Below are 20478 nucleotides of genomic sequence, written 5' to 3'. Positions count from 1 at the left end.
TGGGTGAGGTCTATCCCACACGGAGCTGAGAGCTGGGGGCTGGGAGCTGGGAACGGAGTGGAGCAGAGCCCAGCCTGAGCGGCGTGGACCAACAAGACCAGCAACCGGGCAGAGCATGCCCTAGCGCCCTGAATCAGTGAGCTGCGGCAGTTACGAGACTTCTCAACCCACAAACACCAAAGACTGCGGAGAAGGTTAGTGGGAAAAGCTGCGGAAGTGGAAGGAGTTCGCGGTTCGGCTTCCAGCCCCGGGGGCAGCGGAGGTGGGGCAGCTATGGCTGTTGTTGCTTCTGGCTCCAGGCCCACCTGGTGGGAGGAATTAAGTGGCGGATCAGAGCAGGGGTGCACAGCCTGCCGAAGATCTAAGCCCAGTTTGGGTTGGGGGTTCTTGGGGAAGGAGTAGTGCTGGTGTGGCAGAGCTGGCACCTCCCCCCAAATATGGAACATAGAACACTTTAGTCTACAAGCAGTCATACCCCACTGAAAAACTCAAAGGTCAAGTTAGCTGCCTGGGAATATGGCCAGGCAGCGAAAACGCACCCAGATTCAGTCTCAGGCTTTGCATTCTTTCTTTGGTGACAAAGAAGACCAAAACATACAGACAGAAGAAATTAATAAAGTCAAAGAGCTTACAGCAGAAACCTCCAAGAAAAACATGAACTAGTCCCAGGCCATGGAAGAGCTCAAAAAGGATTTGGAAAAGCAAGTTAGAGAAGTAGAGGAAAAATTGGGAAGAGAAATGAGAAGGATGAGAGATAACCATGAAAAACAAGTCAATGACTTGCTAAGGAGACCCAAAAAAATACTGAAAAATACACTGAAGAAAACAACACCTTAAAAAACAGACTAACTCAAATGGCAAAAGAGCTCCAAAAAGCCAATGAGGAGAAGAATGCCTTGAAAGGCAGAATTAGCCAAATGGAAAAGGAGGTCCAAAAGACCACTGAAGAAAATACTACCTTAAAAACTAGATTGGAGCAAGTGGAAGCTAGTGACTTGATGAGAAATCAAGATATTATAAAACAGAACCAAAGGAATGAAAAAATGGAAGACAATGTGAAATATCTCATTGGAAAAACCACTGACTTGGAAAATAGATCCAGGAGAGATAATTTAAAAATGATTGGACTACCTGAAAGCCATGATCAAAAAAAGAGCCTAGATATCATCTTTCAAGAAATTATCAAGGAGAACTGCCCTGATATTCTAGAGCCACAGGGCAAAATAGAAATTGAAAGAATCCTTCGATCACCTCCTCAAATAGATCCCCAAAAGAAATCTCCTAGGAATATTGTCGCCAAATTCCAGAGCCCCCAGATCAAGGAGAAAATACTGCAAACAGCCAGAAAGAAACAATTTGAGTATTGTGGAAACCCAATCAGAATAACCCAAGATCTGGCAGCCTCTACATTAAGAGATCGAAAGGCTTGGAATATGATATTCTGGAGGTCAATGGAGCTAGGATTAAAACCTAGAATCACCTACCCAGCAAAACTGAGTATCATGCTCAAAGGCAAAATATGGATTTTCAATAAAACAGAGGACTTTCAAGCTTTCTCAGTGAAAAGACCAGAACTGAATAGAAAATTTGACTTTCAAACATAAGAATCAAGAGAAGCATGAAAAGGTAATCAAGAAAAAGAACAAGAAAAAGAAATTGCAAGGAACTTACTAAAGGTGAACTCTTTTGTTGACATTCCTACATGGAAACATGATGAGTATGATTCATGAGACCTCAGTATTAGGTAGCTGAAGGGAATATGCATACATATATGTTTATATATATATGGGTGAATGTGTAGGTATGTATATATCTCTGTGTGTGTGTGTGTGTGTGTATACACACACATAGAGAGAGAGAGACAGAGAGAGAGAGAGGGAGGAAGGGAGAGAGAGAGAAAGAGAGAGAGAGGGAGAGAGAGAGGACACAGGGTGAGTTGAAGATGAAGTGAAGATATCTAAAAGAAATAAAATCAAATTAAGGGATGAGAGAGGAACATACTGAGAGAGGGAGATAAGGAGAGATAGAATGGGATGGATTATCTCACATAAAGGAGGCAAGAGCAAGCAGTTCTGTGGGAGGAGGGGAGAGGGTGGATGAAGGGGGAATGAGTGAACGTTGCTCTCATTAGATTTGGCCTAAGGAGCAAATACCATACATACCCAATTGGGAATCTTACCCCACAGGAAAGAAAAGGGAAGAAGATAAAAATAAATGGGGGGGGGGGGATGAGGGAGGGGAGGGCTGATGGGGGTGTAGGTAGTCAAAAACAAATACTTTCGAAAGGGGACAGGGTCAAGGGAGAAAATACAATAAAGGGTGATGGGTTGGGAAGGAGCAAAATATAGTTAGTCTTTCACAACATGAGTATTGTGGAAAGGTTATACATAATGATACACATGTGGCCTATGTTGAATTGCTTGACTTCTTAGGGAGGGTGGGTGGAAAGGGAAGAGGGGAGAGAATTTGGAGCTCAAAGTTTTAAAAACAGATGTTCAAAAACAAACAAAAATGTTTTTGCATGCAACTAGAAAATAAGATACACAAACAATGGGGTGTAGAAATTTATCTTGCCCTACAAGAAAGGAAGGGAAAAGGGGATGGGAGGGGAGTGGGGTGACAGAGGGGAGCGCTGACTGGGGAACAGGGCAACAAGAATATACGCCATCTTGGAGTGGGTGGGAGTGTAGAAATGGGGAGAAAATTTGTAATTCAAACTATTGTGAAAATCAATGCTGAAAACTAAATATGTTAAATAAATCTAAAAAATTAATGTAGAAAAATGATTACATTCAAGTGGGAAACAAGATATACAGGCAATGGGGTATAGAAATCTATCTTGCCCTACTGGAAAATAGAAGGGAAGGAGATAAGAGAAGGGACTGGGGGGTAACAGAAGATTGGAGATTGGAGGAAGGGGTAATCAAAATGTATGCTTTCTTGGGGTGGGGGAAGGGGAGAGATAGGGAGAAAATTTGGAATTCATAATCTTGTGGAAGTGAATGTTGAAAACTGAAGATAAATTTATATTAAAAAAGGATTTTTTACATCTTCCTTTGTGTTTAATGTATAATAGAAAATTCTGGTTTTGATGAATAGTTGTAAACGAACATGTGAAAAAGTATTTCCTTCCATTTCATGATATCTTTAGCTTTTCCTTGTGGATTTCTTGTGCATCATTAGGAAACATCAGGGTTTTTTTCTTTTTATATTCCATTCTTACACTAATGTCCTGCATTGATGTTGCATGAAGCTGACCCTGGGTTCTTGTCACTTATGGTAGCAGAGCATTAGCCCTCTAAAGTCGTACCACACTAGGAAATCTTCAAGGGCAGGCCTGGTGAAGGGCTATTTTTTGTCATCCTTAGAACAACATAGTTAAGTCTAGAGAACCACATCACCATGTTGTAGAAAGCATGATGAGTCTTTTGGACAATAGAACTCTTGAAGTGATAGAGAGGTTGCAGTCTTTGGTTTATAGAGTACTCACATTAACAAAATTGCAGATCCTTGATATTTTGAAGTACATTCCATTAAGTGTCTAATTCATGAATACAACTTCCTTTACCAGAAGTTCTCAATTCAAATACTAATTAGATTCTAAATTGGAGAACTATACTTCTGATTACTGAGCATTTGCCACAGTTATTCTGACATAAACCTGCCACCTTGCTGCCCATCCTGATGGCATGCCACTAGGCCTGAACTCTTCCCTCCCTCCTCTCTTGTGCGAATGGTAATCAAATTCACCCTACTGTTCCTGGGAAGACTATGTCCATCAGTTGGCCTATAACTCTACGCACCATTTCTTTGACTTGCCTAATCAATATACCTTGTCTTGGCCACCACTACCCTACAGATATCATATTTTACTATTAGTATTAAAGCACCATAAGGTCAGGAACTTTCTTGTTTTTTGTATTTGTATCTCCAGTGTAACACCGGTACTTACCACACAGTCAATTTTTACCTAAAGCTTTTCCATTCATTCATTCTTCATTTGTAAGTTGTATCTCAGAATATATTTTTCAATATAAAATAGCTGTAATTAGTCATGCATTTTTAAACTATCCATAATACAGTTGGAGTATAGAGTAATACCCATCCCTAAGTAGAATTTCCTCAACACTTTAATACTTCAAAAATTCGATGATTTCTTCATGGTGTCTACACAACTACCAAAACAGATTAAATTCTCTACATCCTTTACCAAATGGTTTTATGAGATTCCATGATCCAGATGTCATCACCTAGTGGCCAATAGACTGTTAAAAAGATATTTTCCAAACACAGATGAAGTAATTCTCAGCGAAACTCATCAAATCTATGACTTTGCCTTTGAAACTTGAAAGGACCTGGAAAGGCTTTGATTCTTCTGGCATGATATTTGAGAGCCTAGGTCTCTCTATGATCAATAAAGTTTAATAATGGTTATATTAATGATAATATTAGAATATTATCTAGCATTTATATAGTACCTTAAGATATGGAAAGCACTTTGCGTATACTATTTCATTTGATCTTCAAAACATTATTGTGAAATAGGCGCTATTATTACTCTCCTGTTCAAAGATAAGGTAAATGAGGCAGCTAGATGACTCAGTGCTGAGTCTGGAGTCAGGAAGAATTGAGTTCAAATTCAGCCTCAGACATTCACCAGCTGTGCAAACTTAGGTAAGTCACTTAACATATATTTGCCTAACCAACGGGAGAAGGAAATAACAAATCATTCCAGCATCTAGGCCAAGGATCCATACTGGATCAGGCAGAGTCAGACATAACTGAATGACTGAACGACAACAACAAAAACTGAGGCAGACAAAAGTTAAGTGATCCACCCAGAGTCACACATATAATAAGCATCTGATGATTTGAACTCAGATCTTTTCTACAGAAACTAGGTAACTACAGAAACTAGGAAACACCTCCTGAGTTTGAAGGACAGGGAATGTAAAAGAAGAGGTAGGGTGAGGAAGGAGAGCATTTCAAGAATGGGATACAATCAGGGCAAATAAGGGTAAGGGCAAAAGGGATTATCATGTTTGAAGAATAGCATTTAGCCCAGTGTAGCTGGAACATAGTGTGAATAAAAAGAAGAAGAGTGTAAGACTAGAAAAGCGGAAAGGCATAAGGTTGTAAAGAGCGTTAAATGTTAAATAGAGAAATTTATTTTGAATCCTGGAAGTAACTGGGACCAACTAATATTTTTGCGAGTGTTAGTGTGAAAGGAGACAATCTTTAGGAAAATCACATTGGTAGCTGAGTTGAGGATGAATGAGAAGAAGCCATGATTAAGAGAGAACAATTAGAAGGCTTTTATAATAGTCCAGGCAAGAGATGATGATGTTGTCCCATAGGGGGGTGGTTGTATGAATGGACAGAAGAGAGATATATGGGAGAAATATTGTGAAAGTACAAAGAACAAACCCTGGAAACATATTGGACATACATGGTAAATGAGAGACAAGGATAATATCATTTATGGCCATTGGTGTCTTAGAGGATGGTGGTGCCCTGAATTTTAGTAGGGAAGTTTAGAAGAAGGGAATGTTTTGGGGGAAAGAGAGTAAATTTTGTTTCAGTCATGTTGAGTTTGTTAGCAGCATGTTTAACCCATTAAACAATAGGTTAAATCAGTTTCTCTGAGAAAATTCAGGAATCTAGTAACCATATATACCATCTTTGTCAATGGAAAAACATATCTGGCTTTACAAAGCAATTAAGGAACTCTTCCATTTCCTCTGGCCCTACAATTCAAGACCTGGCATAAGACAAGAAGAGAACACAAATGCTGAAGGAACACCTCAATTTATGACCTGAGGCAAAGTACACTCCTGAGTCTGGTGCAGCAAGATTCAACAACTTCCATGTACATGGAGAATGTCTAAGTCAGATATTCAGAGTTTTAAGCATGAGCTAATATGAGCTTATTAGTCATAATTAGTCACAGCCTCAGTGCAAAAGCAAAACTGGGGGAGAGTAAGACACTGCAGTAGAGGAGCAGGATGCTGGGAAGTTTTAGGAGGTGTCCATCTCTGGCATCCTAGTTTACTTGTAGATACCTGCAGGTGGTGTGACCAAAAGAACATTACACTGGTAACTAGAGGAAACATAAAAAAGCACTGAGAAGTGACTTTGAAAGTATAATGAATGCAGATAATTAAGAAAATTATTTTTAATAGGAGGATGAGGAGTAGGATAGAAACTTTCCTATGTTTAAGGGGATTTCTGAGTACTTTCAGAGGTTGAAGTTGTTGATTCTTTACTGATCATGACTTCACCTTAACTCAATGACTTTACTTTTTCCTGATATAAGTATATTGATAATATTGAAAGTACTAATGTAATCTTCTTAACACCATGTTTTACATTCTTTATTGTAAAATTAACAACAATAAACATGACCAAAGAAATAAAAAACACAGAAAACAGGGTATAAAATCTTGTTCCAAGTTCTCAGGATCTAACAAGTCAGAAATAAATCAATTAACAAAACAAAAAAAAAAACCCAAGTTAATGTCTTGGTTTTGCATACCATTCCAGGTGTGTTTAAAGGTGTTACCCTTTTGGCTATTTTCTTTTTTTCTTACCTTTTTGCCTCTTTTTAAAATAGTTATATTTACTGTGTACGCAGATCTTATATTGCTAATTTTTTCCTACATTTCTTCATCATGTAACATGGTAGCATACTAGCTGAAATGCTGTAACTGGATTTTTTCCCAACTGTATAACTTACTAGCTATGAAACCTTTTATGACCTTCTCTGAACCTCAGTTTCTTTATGTAAAAAGTAGACAAAATAATGTCATCTACATCAGAGGACTGTTTTGGGGATCAACTTAGATAATATAGGTCAAGGACTATACGTACATAGATATGTGTGTGTGTATATGTGCATGTGTGTGTGTGTGTATACACTCTCATTGAGTTCTATGTCTGGTTTTCTGTTTTCTGTTCTCCTTTACTGATTTTGTTTTATTCTCCATCATTTTTCTAGTACCAGATTCTTTTTTAAGGAACTAATTATTGCTTTCTGTTGCACATGTTGATGCATACATTCATATAATTGTTCAGATTCACTGAAGACTTGAAGTATGGAGGAATCACATTTTGGTGTTTGGAAGTTCTAATTTCCCTTAGATGGCATTGTTTTACATAATTCTTGGTATTTTTGACTAGTCAGTTAGAGAATAAACATTGAGTAAGTACCTATCATGTGACAGGCACTGTGCTAAGAAATTGTGGTTCAAAGGAAGGCAAAATATAGTTCCTATTCTCAAGGCATTCACAATTTAAGTGGAGAAGGAATATGCAAACTACTAGATAGGGAGTTGTATATAATCATCAGAGGGAAGGTGCCAGAAGACAGGTAGCTCAGGAAACACTTCCTATGACTTGTAGGAAGCCAGTAAAATCATGGTGAAGTAGAGATGAGGAAGAAGAATATTCCAGGCATTGGGGGCAGCCAGTGAATATACCTGGAATGATGGAATAAAGTATCTTGTTCTAGAGACAGCAAAGAGGCCAGTGTCACTAGAATAAAGCATATGGGAAGAGGAGTAAGAAGTCTGCAAATATGATAGGAGTGGGGGTTAGGTTATAAATGGCTTTGAACACCAAACAGAAAATTTTATGTTTGATGTTTATGTTTATCTTTATGTTTAATTTTATGTTTATGTTGATTGAGTTGGTGAGTGGAGAGAATGATATAGTCAGACCTTTGCTTTAGGAAGATTCACTTTGGCAGCTAATTGGAAGATGGACTGGAGTGGGCAGAGACTTGCAGTAGGCAGACAAACCAGTGTGCTATTGCATTAGTCCAGATAAGAAGTGATAAGGAGAGGCATTATGAAAGAATAGAACAAAACATATGCAAAAGATGTTACAAAGGTAAAATCAATAAGTCTTTGCAACAGATTAGACATGGGGGTGAGGAAGAGTAAGAAGTCAAACAAGACACCAGTTGTGAGCTTGGGTTACTGGAAGGTTGGTGGTAACCTCAAAATAGAGAAGTTTTTTTTTTTAATTGGGCAGTTTGGGGTGGAGAAAATAAAGAGTTATGGTTTGCACTTGGCAAGTTCGAGAATTTCAAAATAAACAATTTAAGATATCCAGTCAGCGGTCAGAAATGCTAGACTCAAAGTCAATAGATAAGGGCAGGATAAGTAGATTTAAGAATCACTGGCATAAAGAATATAATAAAATTCATGAGAGTCAATGAAATCACCAAACAAAAATACAGAGGAAGAGAAAATGGCCCAGGACATGATGGGTCTATTGCCTTGTGGGACACCCATGGTTAGCCTGGATGAAGATCTGGCAAAGGAAATGAGAAGTGATCAGGTAGGTAAGAGGAGAACCAGGAGAGAGCAGTGTCATAAAAACCTAATGTGAAGAGAATATCAAGAAGAAGGGAGTGATTGACAACGTCAAAGATGGCAGAGAAGTCAAGAAGAATGAGGTCTGAGAAAAGGCCACTAGATTTAGCAATTAAGAATGGTGAGGTAGAAAACTAGACTACGGAGTCAAGTGAGAAAGACTTAATGAATACAGTGGCCAGTTTAGATATTTCTCCAAGCCAATTATCCAGTAGAAATTCAATCCCAGAAAAATTTCTGGGTGACAGTGCATCATGTGGCAGAGTAACCCTTGAGTATAATGGGATGAAGGGCCATTTGTATGCAAGGGATGTTTCCTAGAAGAGTATTCCTATTTTAGCTAGCGCTTGTAGTCCTATTAATCAAGTTTTATTTCATTTTTACCACATGATATCTACTAGTTAATTCATCATCTGTACTGAAGTGTGATTTGAAAAATCTCATTGCTTTGTTTGACATGATATAAATGAAGACAAATCTGAGGTATGCATTGATCTGTAAGTTCAGTGATTGGAATTAGCAATAAATTCCTTGAATATTGTTTCCAACCCTGATTCTCTTGAGAAGTGAAAAGTTTGGCACTGGACTGAGACCTTCAGTAAGGTATTTTATTCTCAGATTTTCTAAAGCAGGAGCCCTTAACCTGGGGTCTGTAAACGCTAAAAAAAATGATAACTATATTTCAATATGATTAATTTTCTTTGTAATCCAATGTATGTCTATATGCATTTAAAGGCATTACTCCGAGGAGTCAGTAGACCTCACCAGTCTGCAAAAGGGATCCATAAAACAAAAAATTTTAAGAATCCATGTTCTAAAAGAAAAACATATTCTCAGACATGGAAATGACTACAGAGGCTAGCTTGTGCCTGGACAAGAATTTTCTCTAAATCAAGTTGCTTAAGTGGTCAAATAGCCTTTCTTGTACTCTTGCCATGAGGGTTAGCCCACTACCACATGGGATAGCCCATTTCAATTATTTTTTGTTGATAGCAGAACTAGGGAACATGACCTCAGAATGTTTGCTTTGTCAGTATCTTGGAACTGAACAGCTAGATAATATAGAATTAAATTCTATTAACTCAGGAAAATTGGAATAATATGGTTCCTTTTTAAGCTGAGATTAAGTTTAATTGAATAAGGCACTTATTAACTGCTTACTAAATACAAGGCACCTCACTACATTCTAGGGATGCGAGGAAATATGGACAACAGTCCCTGTCCTCAAGGAGCTTACATTCTATTGCAGGAAAACAACATGAACATAGGTAAGTATAAAATAATTTAAGGAAGGGTTGACCACGACCATGGGGATCAGGAAAAGCAATTTGTCAGTAGTGGTGCCTGAATTAACATTTGAAAGAAGTTAGATGCAGAGAAGAGAGAGAAATAAGGACAACATAAGCAAGGCACCAGTGTGAGAAATGGAATGCTAAGTTCAGAGAAGAATAATTCAGCTTATAGAGATCAGGCATGAGAAAAATAAGCTTCTCTTTTTACTTTGACTTTTTAATAAATATGTTTTGTGAAATAATAGAATTAATAAATTATTAAATGTAATACTATTATTAAATGTATTAAATGTAAATAATAATGTGGGCATCAAGAAGTAGAGTTAACATATAAATCATAACCCAGAACTTTCCCCCCATATTTAGTTTTGATTATGAAAGGTATATAAATTTGTTGATGTTCATGTTTGGGGTGTGTAAGAAGAGTAAGCTATTCCAAAGCCACTGATTTTTTTTTGGTAAAATTCAGTTTTATACTGCAGAATAGAATTTCCATTTTTAATATAAAAATAACATTGTCTATTATTAAAAATGGACACAAGTGGTATTGAATATGCACAAGTCAGAGTTCTATATAATAATCTAACAGGAGCTAAGCAGGCTTACTCCAGGGCATGAACTATAGGCCATCATATTCCTAAGAAATTCCTCCTTGTGGAGGAGTTGTTGTCGTCCTGAATCTTTTCTTTAAAAAAAAAAATTGATCGTGATTTAATGACTCCACACTGTTCTACAAAAAGCCATACTTTAAGAGTGAGGAATAACAATGTGGAGGTTATTTTGAAGTGGCACCGATCTTCTGGGCCCCAGATGTAGCCAGAATGGACTTTGTTTTCTTTGAATGACTCAGCTCGCCTCGTTGAGCTTCCCTGGACGCTGGGGCTTGCTCTTCCGGGGCAGGACCAGAGCTTCCTGTGTGATGAGTTGTGGCACTGGCTGAGGTGAGGTGTGTTAACGTGGTCTACGCTGGGGGAGGGGCCAAGTCAAGAACCAATTGGCCCTGGTCGTTCAGGCGGTGCTTGATGATGTCAAAAACTCTATAAGAAGGGAGAGGACAGCTTGAAGATCCTCCTTTCCTTTTCCGGTTGGAGCCAGAGATGCCTACAGCCGAAGCTGAGCTGCCGGTAGCAGAGCTGACTAGAGACTAGTGGGTAATCTTCTTACCGTAGAGGGGAAGCATGTATACGATTTTGCCTTATACCATCTCGCTTCTCTGTGGCCTCCTGGTTACTCTTATAAGGCGCACTTATTGGGCCTGGAAGCTTTTGATGAAAATATCAAAATGGGGATGCTGGTTTGTGGGCTTGTTATTGTGGAGTGTAAATACATGCTTTAGTTCTCCTGCCTTCTGCCTAGAGAATTCCTTATATCCTGTGGTTCCAGACCTTTTAGGCACATATGAGATTCTCTTTGAAATCATAAATTCTGCCTTCCTAATATACCAGAACAGAAAACTGTGGGACCATCTGAATGAGAGAGCAAACAGTTTCCCAGGAAATAACATCCAGGCGGTTCTTCGAACAGGTGGGCCCTTAAATCCATCTGTAAGATATTTACATTCATCATCATGTGGACGATTCAAGACCAAGAGTGGATGCGGCCTTCTTTGCCAGCTTGCATCTTCTAACAATTCATGGTATGGTTAAAATGCCCGGACTTGCCAGCGAGGCATCGTGAGCAAGGCTGGGTGGGATGTCTTCCATTGTGGGCAGAAATCACTGAGCTCTGTCTGCCTTGGAGATTCCCGGGCAGGCTCTCGCGTGCAATGAATCCCTTGGACTCCAAGATGCAGTCTGTAATCCAGCATGCCTGGGCCGGTTCATCTCGCCTCCGGTCAGCATCTTCCCCAGGACCAGCTTCGATGCTCCTACATGTCCGTTTCGCGTCCCCGGGGCCGCTCCGCTCCTCCTCCGCAGACCGCCGCCTCAGGCCGGCCAAAACACCCCGCTCCATGAGCTCGGTCCCGGCGCCCGCTGGGCCTGCGCCGCCCACTAATTTTTTTTTTATTTAAAGGAAGAGAACTCCGATTTGTGTTTCTGTTACATTCCTGTTTTATGATTTGATTTTAATGATTAGTCCCCCTTTTACCTCATTCCCAAGTTCTTTAGTTCAATGAGAAATTGTGAGTTTGCCATGCACACCTTGTTTCCTGAATCTATAGAAGGCAATTACTTTGTATATAATTAAAATATTTCCTGATGATAAAACGGACCTACATTTTTTCTTCTAAAAGTAAATGAAAACACCATTTGCAAAATAAATGCTACTCAAAAAATCCAATGAAAATATATTTTCCTATTAATATCTACCTTATCTTTTCATATTAGAAGAATCATATTTAGTCATATTTTTAAAAGTCTAGAACCACCAAGTATTTTTAGAGCAATTTCTTATTTAATTTTAACACCTTGCAATTTAGCTAATAGCTAAACGTATCTCTTTGGAGAAGTACCACCTTTAAGAAAATGAAATTAAAGGAATCTGGACATAAATTGGGACTTGAGTTTTTCCAAAAGAATAAACATCACCAATAATTAACTCAAAGGAAAATAAGCCAACATTGATTGTAATTTTACTCTCTTATCTCATTGTATGAATCTTTACATATGCATTTTTCTTTGTTTTCATTCTAGGCCAACATTTTATTTCTAATTTATCAATAATTAGGATAATAGATTAGAGAATATCATATTGAGTTTGTAAATTGTATTGACTTAAATGCCTTGGAAAATAAGAAGAAAATTAAAAGTGACTTGAAATTACTTTTCTAAAACAACCTCAGAGTATTTAACTAGGCTGTTTCAATTTGGCTTTCAGGGAGGCCAGAATAGACACATATCTAGGGTCAACTTCCCCTTCCTTTGTTCAAGGGAAGACATTGAGTCCTGTCAGGAGGAGAAGCATCAGGTTGGGTCCACTCTGCTCTCAACAGAGAGTTAGTGGAGCTAGGGAGATTACCAGGCTAAAATTATATCTGCTCATATACATATTATCAGTCTAAGGATATACTTTTCAGGTTGAAGATAAACTTTTTCTTAAAAGGGAGAGAGGACCACCAGCTCTATATCCAAGTCTTGACTTTCTTCTCAGCGAATATCAATTCTAAAATGAAGATACACATAGTAAATAGCAAAGAAATCCATTTATTCAAATCAATAGCAACACAGAAATCAGAGAAAGGCTAAACATAAGAATATTTACCAGACAATACAGGGTGAAGGAATTCTTCTTTTAGGAGTAAGATATCTCAGCTCAACTGGAAGAGAAAGCCCCATATCTCATCCATGGGGAGAATGGCCCAAATTCTCTAGTGTAGTGTGTCAGTAATTAAGGTGGAACTTTCTTTTACTGTTTTCTTTTTTAGCACTTATTTGGCCTTTGTTTCTTTGATTGGAGCAGGAGTCTTTGTTGACCTCCTTGCCGCAAGGGAAAGTCTGGTTTGCATGGCTTTGAGTCACATGTTTTTGACGCCTGAGGCTTTTAGGCCACCATGGGTTTGAGTGGAATGTTTGTGATGCTTTTAGGTCATGTGGGTGAGTCACATGTTGTGACACCCTTTGACCCTGAAGACAATATATAAATTCAGAGGCTGGTGTTTTCCCTTGGGGGCTCTCACTCACTGGAAGAGTGTTAAGTAACTCTGGGCAAGCCATAACTGCCCCCTGACTTTGCCAACCCAGATGTTGGTTTTTATTTGATCTGTTTATAATGAATGTTTGTAATTTGTTTGTATTTGCTCTGAAGTTCAGGTTGCTGGCTTTTCCTCCTGAACTAAGTGAGTTTATATATGTATGCTAGATTAAAGTGAGATTGTTAAACCATTAATGTTACTTTCCTTAGTAAAGCAGATCAGAAGAACCTGTGCTGGCAGTTTCTGTTGCTGGTCTTGTTGGGTCTACATCCATATAGCAGTTGCTAGCCAAAAGAAATTACCTCACACATTGGCTTCTTCCCAGAGACTGTTTCTCTAATCAGTAACCTGAAGTGTAGTTTTCACTCATCTTCTTTCTTGAAACTAGAAGCCAAGAGCACCCAGAGAGATGGAAGACATTGAATTTGTCTTCTCTCCCACTCTGACAAACACCATATTGGACATGTACATATTTCCATGCTCCCCAAGTTCACTTATGATATCACCCTTTATGTCTAAATCATTTATTTTTACCTTATTTTGGTACATAGTATGAGATGTTCACCTATGCTTAGTTTCTGCCAAAACTACTTTCCAGTCTTCCCAGCAATTTTTATTATTAATACTATAAATATTAGTTTATTTAATATTATAATTTTATTAATTGGGAATTTAGGTGATGTACTGGATAGGGTGCCAGGTCTAGAGTTAGGAAGACTCATCTTCTTGAGTTCAAATCTAGTATTAGACACTTATTATCTGTGTAACACTGGGCAAGTGACTTAACCCTGTTTGCCTAAGTTTTCTCGTCTGTAAAATTAGCTGAAAAAGGAAATGGCCAACCAGTATTTCTGACAAGAAAACCCCAAATGGTGTCACAGAGTCAGACATGAGTGAAATGATTCAGCAACAACAGTAAGGTTGTTAATATATTAATTATAATTAACAATATAACTATAATTAAAACAAAATTATAAATGATAGAAATAATAACAGCAACAACTTGGGAAGGTGTTCACCAAGTCCTAGATACTTGCCCCAGGAAGACAGTCTTACCTGCTTGATGATTCCTTTCAGAAACCTTGATGTCTCACCACTCAGATTAGTGGTTTACTGATCACTGAGATTCTTCTTTCCTTCCTAAAGCAAGTACTAAAATCCTTTTCTGCCAGCTTCAATATAACTTCATCATTACCACATTTCGCCATGTATAAGACACTCCCATGTATAAGATGCACCTTAATTTTGGGGCCCAAAATTTGAAAAAAAAATGTATTACATGAAGTTATTGAAGTCAAGTTTTATTCATCTGCTCCTAGGTTTCAGGCATCTTTTGGGCAAGTCTGGTGCATGTACGCATGCTTAGTCCATTCCGTTTCATGAACCGGAAGCAGCAATTGTGTCCTCCTTTTAAGTAAGTAACTTCTTTTTCATCAGCAGTTCTTCTTGTCTCAAGCTGAACCATCTTTGTGGACACAGGAATTCCAATCGCCCTTTGCTCTTCAATGCATATCTTCAATTCCCTCTCTAAATCAGGCCATTTTGCTGACTTGCCTCTCATGGCCTTCTTCTGCTGTGGCATTTTCCGTAGGGTTTCTTCATCCTATAGCCAGTCTCGGATTGTTTTCTCAGTTGGAGGAGGACCAAACTTACGTTCAGCAGCACTATTTCCATTCACTTTTGCAAACTGGATCACTTTTAACTTGAATTCAGCATTGCAGGAAAATCTTTTCTGAGCCATTTTTGGGCAGAACGTGGCAAAACGTAACCTAATATACTGGTAACTAATTCGAAACAAGGAACGTAAAGACAACAAGCACGAAAAAGCGGGAAATGCAAGTAAAAAAAAATCTACAACCACTGTATAAGACTCACCCAGTTTTTAGACCCCAAATTTTTCGAAAAAGGGTGCATCTTGTATATGGATAAGTACGGTGTTTTGTGTAGCATGGGAAGTATCTTCCTTATCAGGTGGTTTACTTCCAGTCTCAATGGAAAGTTGACTTATTTTTGAAGTCTATTAATCCAGTCCTTCTCTTCTCTTTGTCACATTCTTCCATCCTCTAAGTCATTGGATAATTCAACTTCAGATTTCTCTTTTCCTCTTCAAATTATTTTTTCTCCTCTCTCCCCTTTTGGAAACATTTCTTTAATTGTTTCACGGAACACCTCATTGTCTTTGATTTGCAGAGAGTTGAGGTATTTTTCTATCCCTTTCACCTTCTCTTGCAGGGATACCAACCTGCATTTTCTTTTTTTTAATTTAATAGTATTTTTTCCAATTACATGTAAGATAATTTTGAGCATTCATTTTTTGAAAAATTTTGAGTTCTAAATTTTTGTCCCTCCCTTCCTGCCCTCTCCCAGACAACAAGCAGTCTGGTATAGATAATACATAGGCAATAATGGAAAACATATTTCTACCTTATTCATGTTGTGAAAGAAAAACAAAAGGAAAAAAAATACCACTCCCCCCCACCAAAAAAAAAGTGAAAAAAGTATGCTGCAATTTCCATTGATACTAGTTCTTTCTCTGGATGTGGATACCATTTTCTGCCACCAGTCCTTTGGAATTATCTTGCTGAGAAGAGCTAAGTCAACCACAGGTGACCATTACACAGTGTTATTGTTACTATGTACAGTGTTTTCCTTGTTCTGTTCGTTACACTCGGCATCAGTCCATACAAGTCTTTCCAGGTTTTTCTGAAGTCTGCTTGCTTATCATTTCTTATGGAAGAATAGTATTCCATTACATTCATATGTCCCAACTTGTACAGCCATTTCCCAATTGATGGGCATTCCCTCAACTTCCATTTTTTGCCATCTCAAAAAGAGCTGCTATAAATATTTTTGCACATGTGGATCATTTTCCCATTTTTATGATCTCTTTGGGATACAGACCTAGTAATGATATTGTTGGACCTGAAGCGTATGCACAGTTTGATTGCCCTTTGGGCATAGTTCCAAATTGTTCTCCAGAATCAATTTGTATTTTCAACACAGAATTATTAAAAGGCATTAGGAGAAATAAAAATATAATATATTCCCTAAAATCCTTAAACAGAAGTATTTGCTAGCTCTCTGAGCCTCAGAAGCAGAGGATTAAAGCCATTTTAATGTGACAGACAACTATCATATTCTTTGGCCAATTTCCTCTTGACAATGAAGATTATGAGCTAACCCAAAAAAGATAGGGAGAGAAGTGGGATACATTCCCTTCACATACCTAATAATGTTGTTAAAAGAAATAATGCTATGTAAATGGTGAACAAGAAAAATTAGAGGACTTGAATAGGAACTGTTTAAATTAATAAGATAGTCCCTAGTATAGGCCTATTCATACAGTACCTTAGAATCCTTGCTAACTGATATCAGATGCAAATATAGAGCAAGCCTGAATGGAGCACTGAACATCAAGACCAGTAATTTCTATTTCTTTCAAATAAGCATTCAAGGACTATTACATAAAAGTGGAAGAAAATTCTAGCAATTTAAACTATATTTCTGAGTTGAAAGAACATGCAATAAGGTACTTTCTAGCAATCATCAAAGCTATAGTATGATAAATCACAGACTGACAGATGTGCAGTGAGCACAAATGCTGTGGAATATTGAAGGACTTTGTATTTGTGGTTAAACTGAATTATGGAGTAGTGAAGGTCTCTGTCTCTCCAAAATTAGATTTCTCATCCAAAATTGTTAGGGACCAAATATTTTTAGGTCTAAACCAGTCTAACATGAGACGTTTCAGTAATTTTGTAATAATAATAAAAAAGATTTCAAAAAGGTTTTACTTAAAACAAAACAAACCTTGGAGGTAGAAAGTTTGTTAGAGCTTCATGTGAGTGAGAGAAAATACTTTAAGAGAGTTTTTTGTTTCTTCGTTTTAGCTACAGCCCAAATCCTGTCTGACAAAGGCAAGTCATTTGCCACAATGGCAGCTAGGAAAGAAAAAGAAATTAGTCATTATATACTAATCACCAATTCTGAGGAACTACATCAAAGCCCACAACAATCAGCAGCTGCTCAAGGGGCCTCATATTCATAATAAAAAATATTAGTAAACAGTTACAAAAATATATTTAGGATTTCTGATGAAATTCCCATGTCAAAAGAACTGAAGTATCCTTTAGCTCAAGAGGTAACCTCCCATGGAGTACTGACCTTGGATTCAGGAATTACTTATAGGTTAGTTGTGATCTGTTTTGGTACATTGTATAGATGATAGAGATGAACTTGAACTCAGTATTAGCTACGCAACCCTTGACAATTCAACTGCTTCATTTTCTTCATCTATGAAATAGGGATAGCAATAACATCTATTTCATAGGATTCTTGTGATTATCAATTATTCATCCCTCCTTCCTTCCCTCCTTTCTTCCCTTCTTCCCTCCCTCCTTCCCTGCCTCCATCCATTGGCAGCTAGGGACACATTTGTTAGAGCACTAGGCTTGGAGTCAGGAAGACTCACTTTCATGATTTCAAATGTGGCCTCACACATTTACTAGATGTATGACCCTGGACAAGTGACTTCACTCTGTTTGCCTCAGTTCTTCATTTGTAAAATGAGCTGGAGAAGTAAATGGCAAGGAACTGCAGTATCTCTGCCAAGAAAATTCCAAATGGAATCACAGAGATGGATGTGACAGAAATGACTTAATAACAAAAATCTACTAGACACACACACTTATATAGTTAATGTGCCATGCCCAACATATAGCAAATGTATCATGCTATGTATATGACATGCATGAATATATCACATATAACATGCATATACATCTAAGGTGCTTTACAAACCTCAAAGCAATATAGAAATACTAGCTATTGCTTTTGTTGTTTTTGTTTTGTTTTGTTCTTTTTGTTCATTGATATGAGGAACTCAACGTGAAAAAGCTCCTTCTACAGATACAGATCTTCGGGTGTCTGCAGCATATAACCTAAGAGTTGCTGGGGGACATCTGAAAGTTAAATGACTTGCCCAGAGTTACAAAAGCTAGTAGGTAAGACAGGCAAGACTTGAGGGGGGTGTTGGAGTAAGCTCATATTAGCTTAGGATACCTGATTGTTAAATTTTCAGTGTAAACATTTATACCTCATGTGGACAAATGCTACAAGTCAGGGCTTGGTCATTGCTTTTTTCATTGTTTAGACTTTAAAAAGTGATGGAGATGGCTAATGTGACAAAATAGGAAGATGATAAATGCTGGAGAAGATTTGGGAAATTGGAACACTAATGCATTGTTGGTGAAGTTGTGAACTGATCCAACTATTCTGGAGAGCAATTTGGAAAAATGTCCAAAGGGCTATAAAAATGTGCATAGCTTTTGACCCAGCAATACCACTTCTAGGGCTGTATCCCAAAGAGATCACAGAAGGGGAAAGAGACCTGTATATACAAAAATATTTATTGCAGCTCTTTTTGTGGTGGCAAAGAATTGGAAATCAAAGGGATGCCTATAAACGGGAATTGCTAAAAAAGTTGTGGTATATGAATGTAATGGAATACTATTGTGCTATAAGAACTGAGGAGCAAACAGACTTCATAACAACCTCGAAAGACTTATATAAACTGATGCTGAGTGAGGGGAGCAGAACCAGGAGAATATTGTACACAATTATACATTGTGCAATGAATAACTTTGATAGACTCAGCTCCTCTCAACAATGCAAGGTTCTAAGACACCTCCAAAAGGCTCATGATGGAAAAAGCTATCCATATCCAGAGAAAGAATTGCGGAATCTGAATGCAGATTGAACCAAACTGTTTGCTCTTTCTCTCTCTTTTTTTTGTTTCTTCTTTTTCATGGTTCATTCCATTGGTTATAATTCTTCTTTACAACATGACTAATATGAAAATATGTTTCGTGTGAAGGTATATGTAGAACCTATATCAGATTGCATGCTGTCTTGGGCAGTGTAGGGGACAGGAGAGAAAAGGGAAGAAAATTTAAAGGGAAAAAAAGAAAGTGATGGAGGAAATGTTAATAATGCAGATGATAATTAAAATGTGTTGTCAATATAATAATTTTTTTCAGAGCTGGTTGTTAAACATTTTACCAACATGCCAATTCAGGATTTGAATCTATATCTTCTTTATTTCAATGTCAATTTTCTTTATGCCATTTTGCCTGTTAATCCTCATCATCATCTTTGTTGGAAAAAGTCATTACAATGATGAATTCATAACTCCTTGATACCTTGACAATAGTTGAGACATTATGAGTGAGGAAGAGAAATTGTAGCATTTAAATCAAAAGTATGCAGATTAAAATAAACTCTTGGATGGCAGAGATGGTTATACTAGTAATGCTACAATTGTCAATAATTCAAATATCTAGGTAGGAATAGTTAATGTTGAAAGGATTATGGCAAGATGGCATGGTGATGGTGACCACTTATTGTGGAGCTATGCATTGCAACTTTTCTGGAAAGCAATTTGAAATTATTCTAATTAATTGATTAATATGACCATACCCTTTGACACAGAGATATCACTGCTTGACATGTGCCCCAAGGAGGCTAATGATAAAGTAAAGGGACTCATAAAGAACAGAATATTAATAGTAACAATTTTTGTAGTAGTTAAGAACTCAGGGAGGGGGGGCAGAAACAGTAGATGCCCATGAACTGCGGAATGGTTATACAAATTGTGGCATGAGTATTTAGTAGACAGTGCTATAAGAAATGATAACTATAATCAACACAGAGAAGTGTGGGAAGATATATTGATGTAAAAGGAACTAAGAAGTACTAGGAAAATTATATACAAAAAATGACCATTACAATGGAGATGGAAAGAATACATTTGCAACAGGGTGTTCTGAAGGTATAATGACCTGGCTTGGTCCCAAAGAAGAGACAGAAGAAGGCACTTCCCTCTTCTTGGCAAAAATGGGGTGCATGGGTTTAGAACTCTGCTTATTTTTTTGAATCACCATTTAGTTTTATAGAACTTATTTTCTCCTATTTTTTTGTTTGTTAAAAGGGACTACTCTTTGAGAGGGGGAGGGATACATTAGAAAATATATATTACGTTAATAACGAATGATATCAAAATCTGTTTACAAAGAAAAATGATGAATTTGATGGATGCAGAAAAGCTTGTAAAGACTTATATGAGCAGAAATAAAGTGGAAGCAGAACTAGGAGAACAATATTCACGATGACTATATAT

At 37.6% G+C, this 20478-nt stretch overlaps 1 protein-coding gene across 1 annotated transcript; it reads right to left on the bottom strand.

Annotated features, from left to right (window-relative positions):
• Positions 1 to 11168: 11168 nt before the first annotated feature.
• Positions 11169 to 11623, bottom strand: LOC118854688 (uncharacterized protein C10orf143-like). Its single transcript, XM_036764985.1, has one exon. It carries the CDS (start codon positions 11621 to 11623, stop codon positions 11294 to 11296), a length of 330 nt encoding a protein of 109 aa, XP_036620880.1. The 3' UTR covers positions 11169 to 11293.
• Between the last annotated feature and the right edge of the window lie 8855 nt (positions 11624 to 20478).

Source organism: Trichosurus vulpecula, chromosome 6, assembly GCF_011100635.1.
Source record: "Trichosurus vulpecula isolate mTriVul1 chromosome 6, mTriVul1.pri, whole genome shotgun sequence".
NCBI classification, from domain to species: Eukaryota; Metazoa; Chordata; class Mammalia; order Diprotodontia; family Phalangeridae; genus Trichosurus; species Trichosurus vulpecula.
Note: the sequence above shows the minus strand (reverse complement) of the source record. Positions and strands in the feature narration are given on the sequence as shown.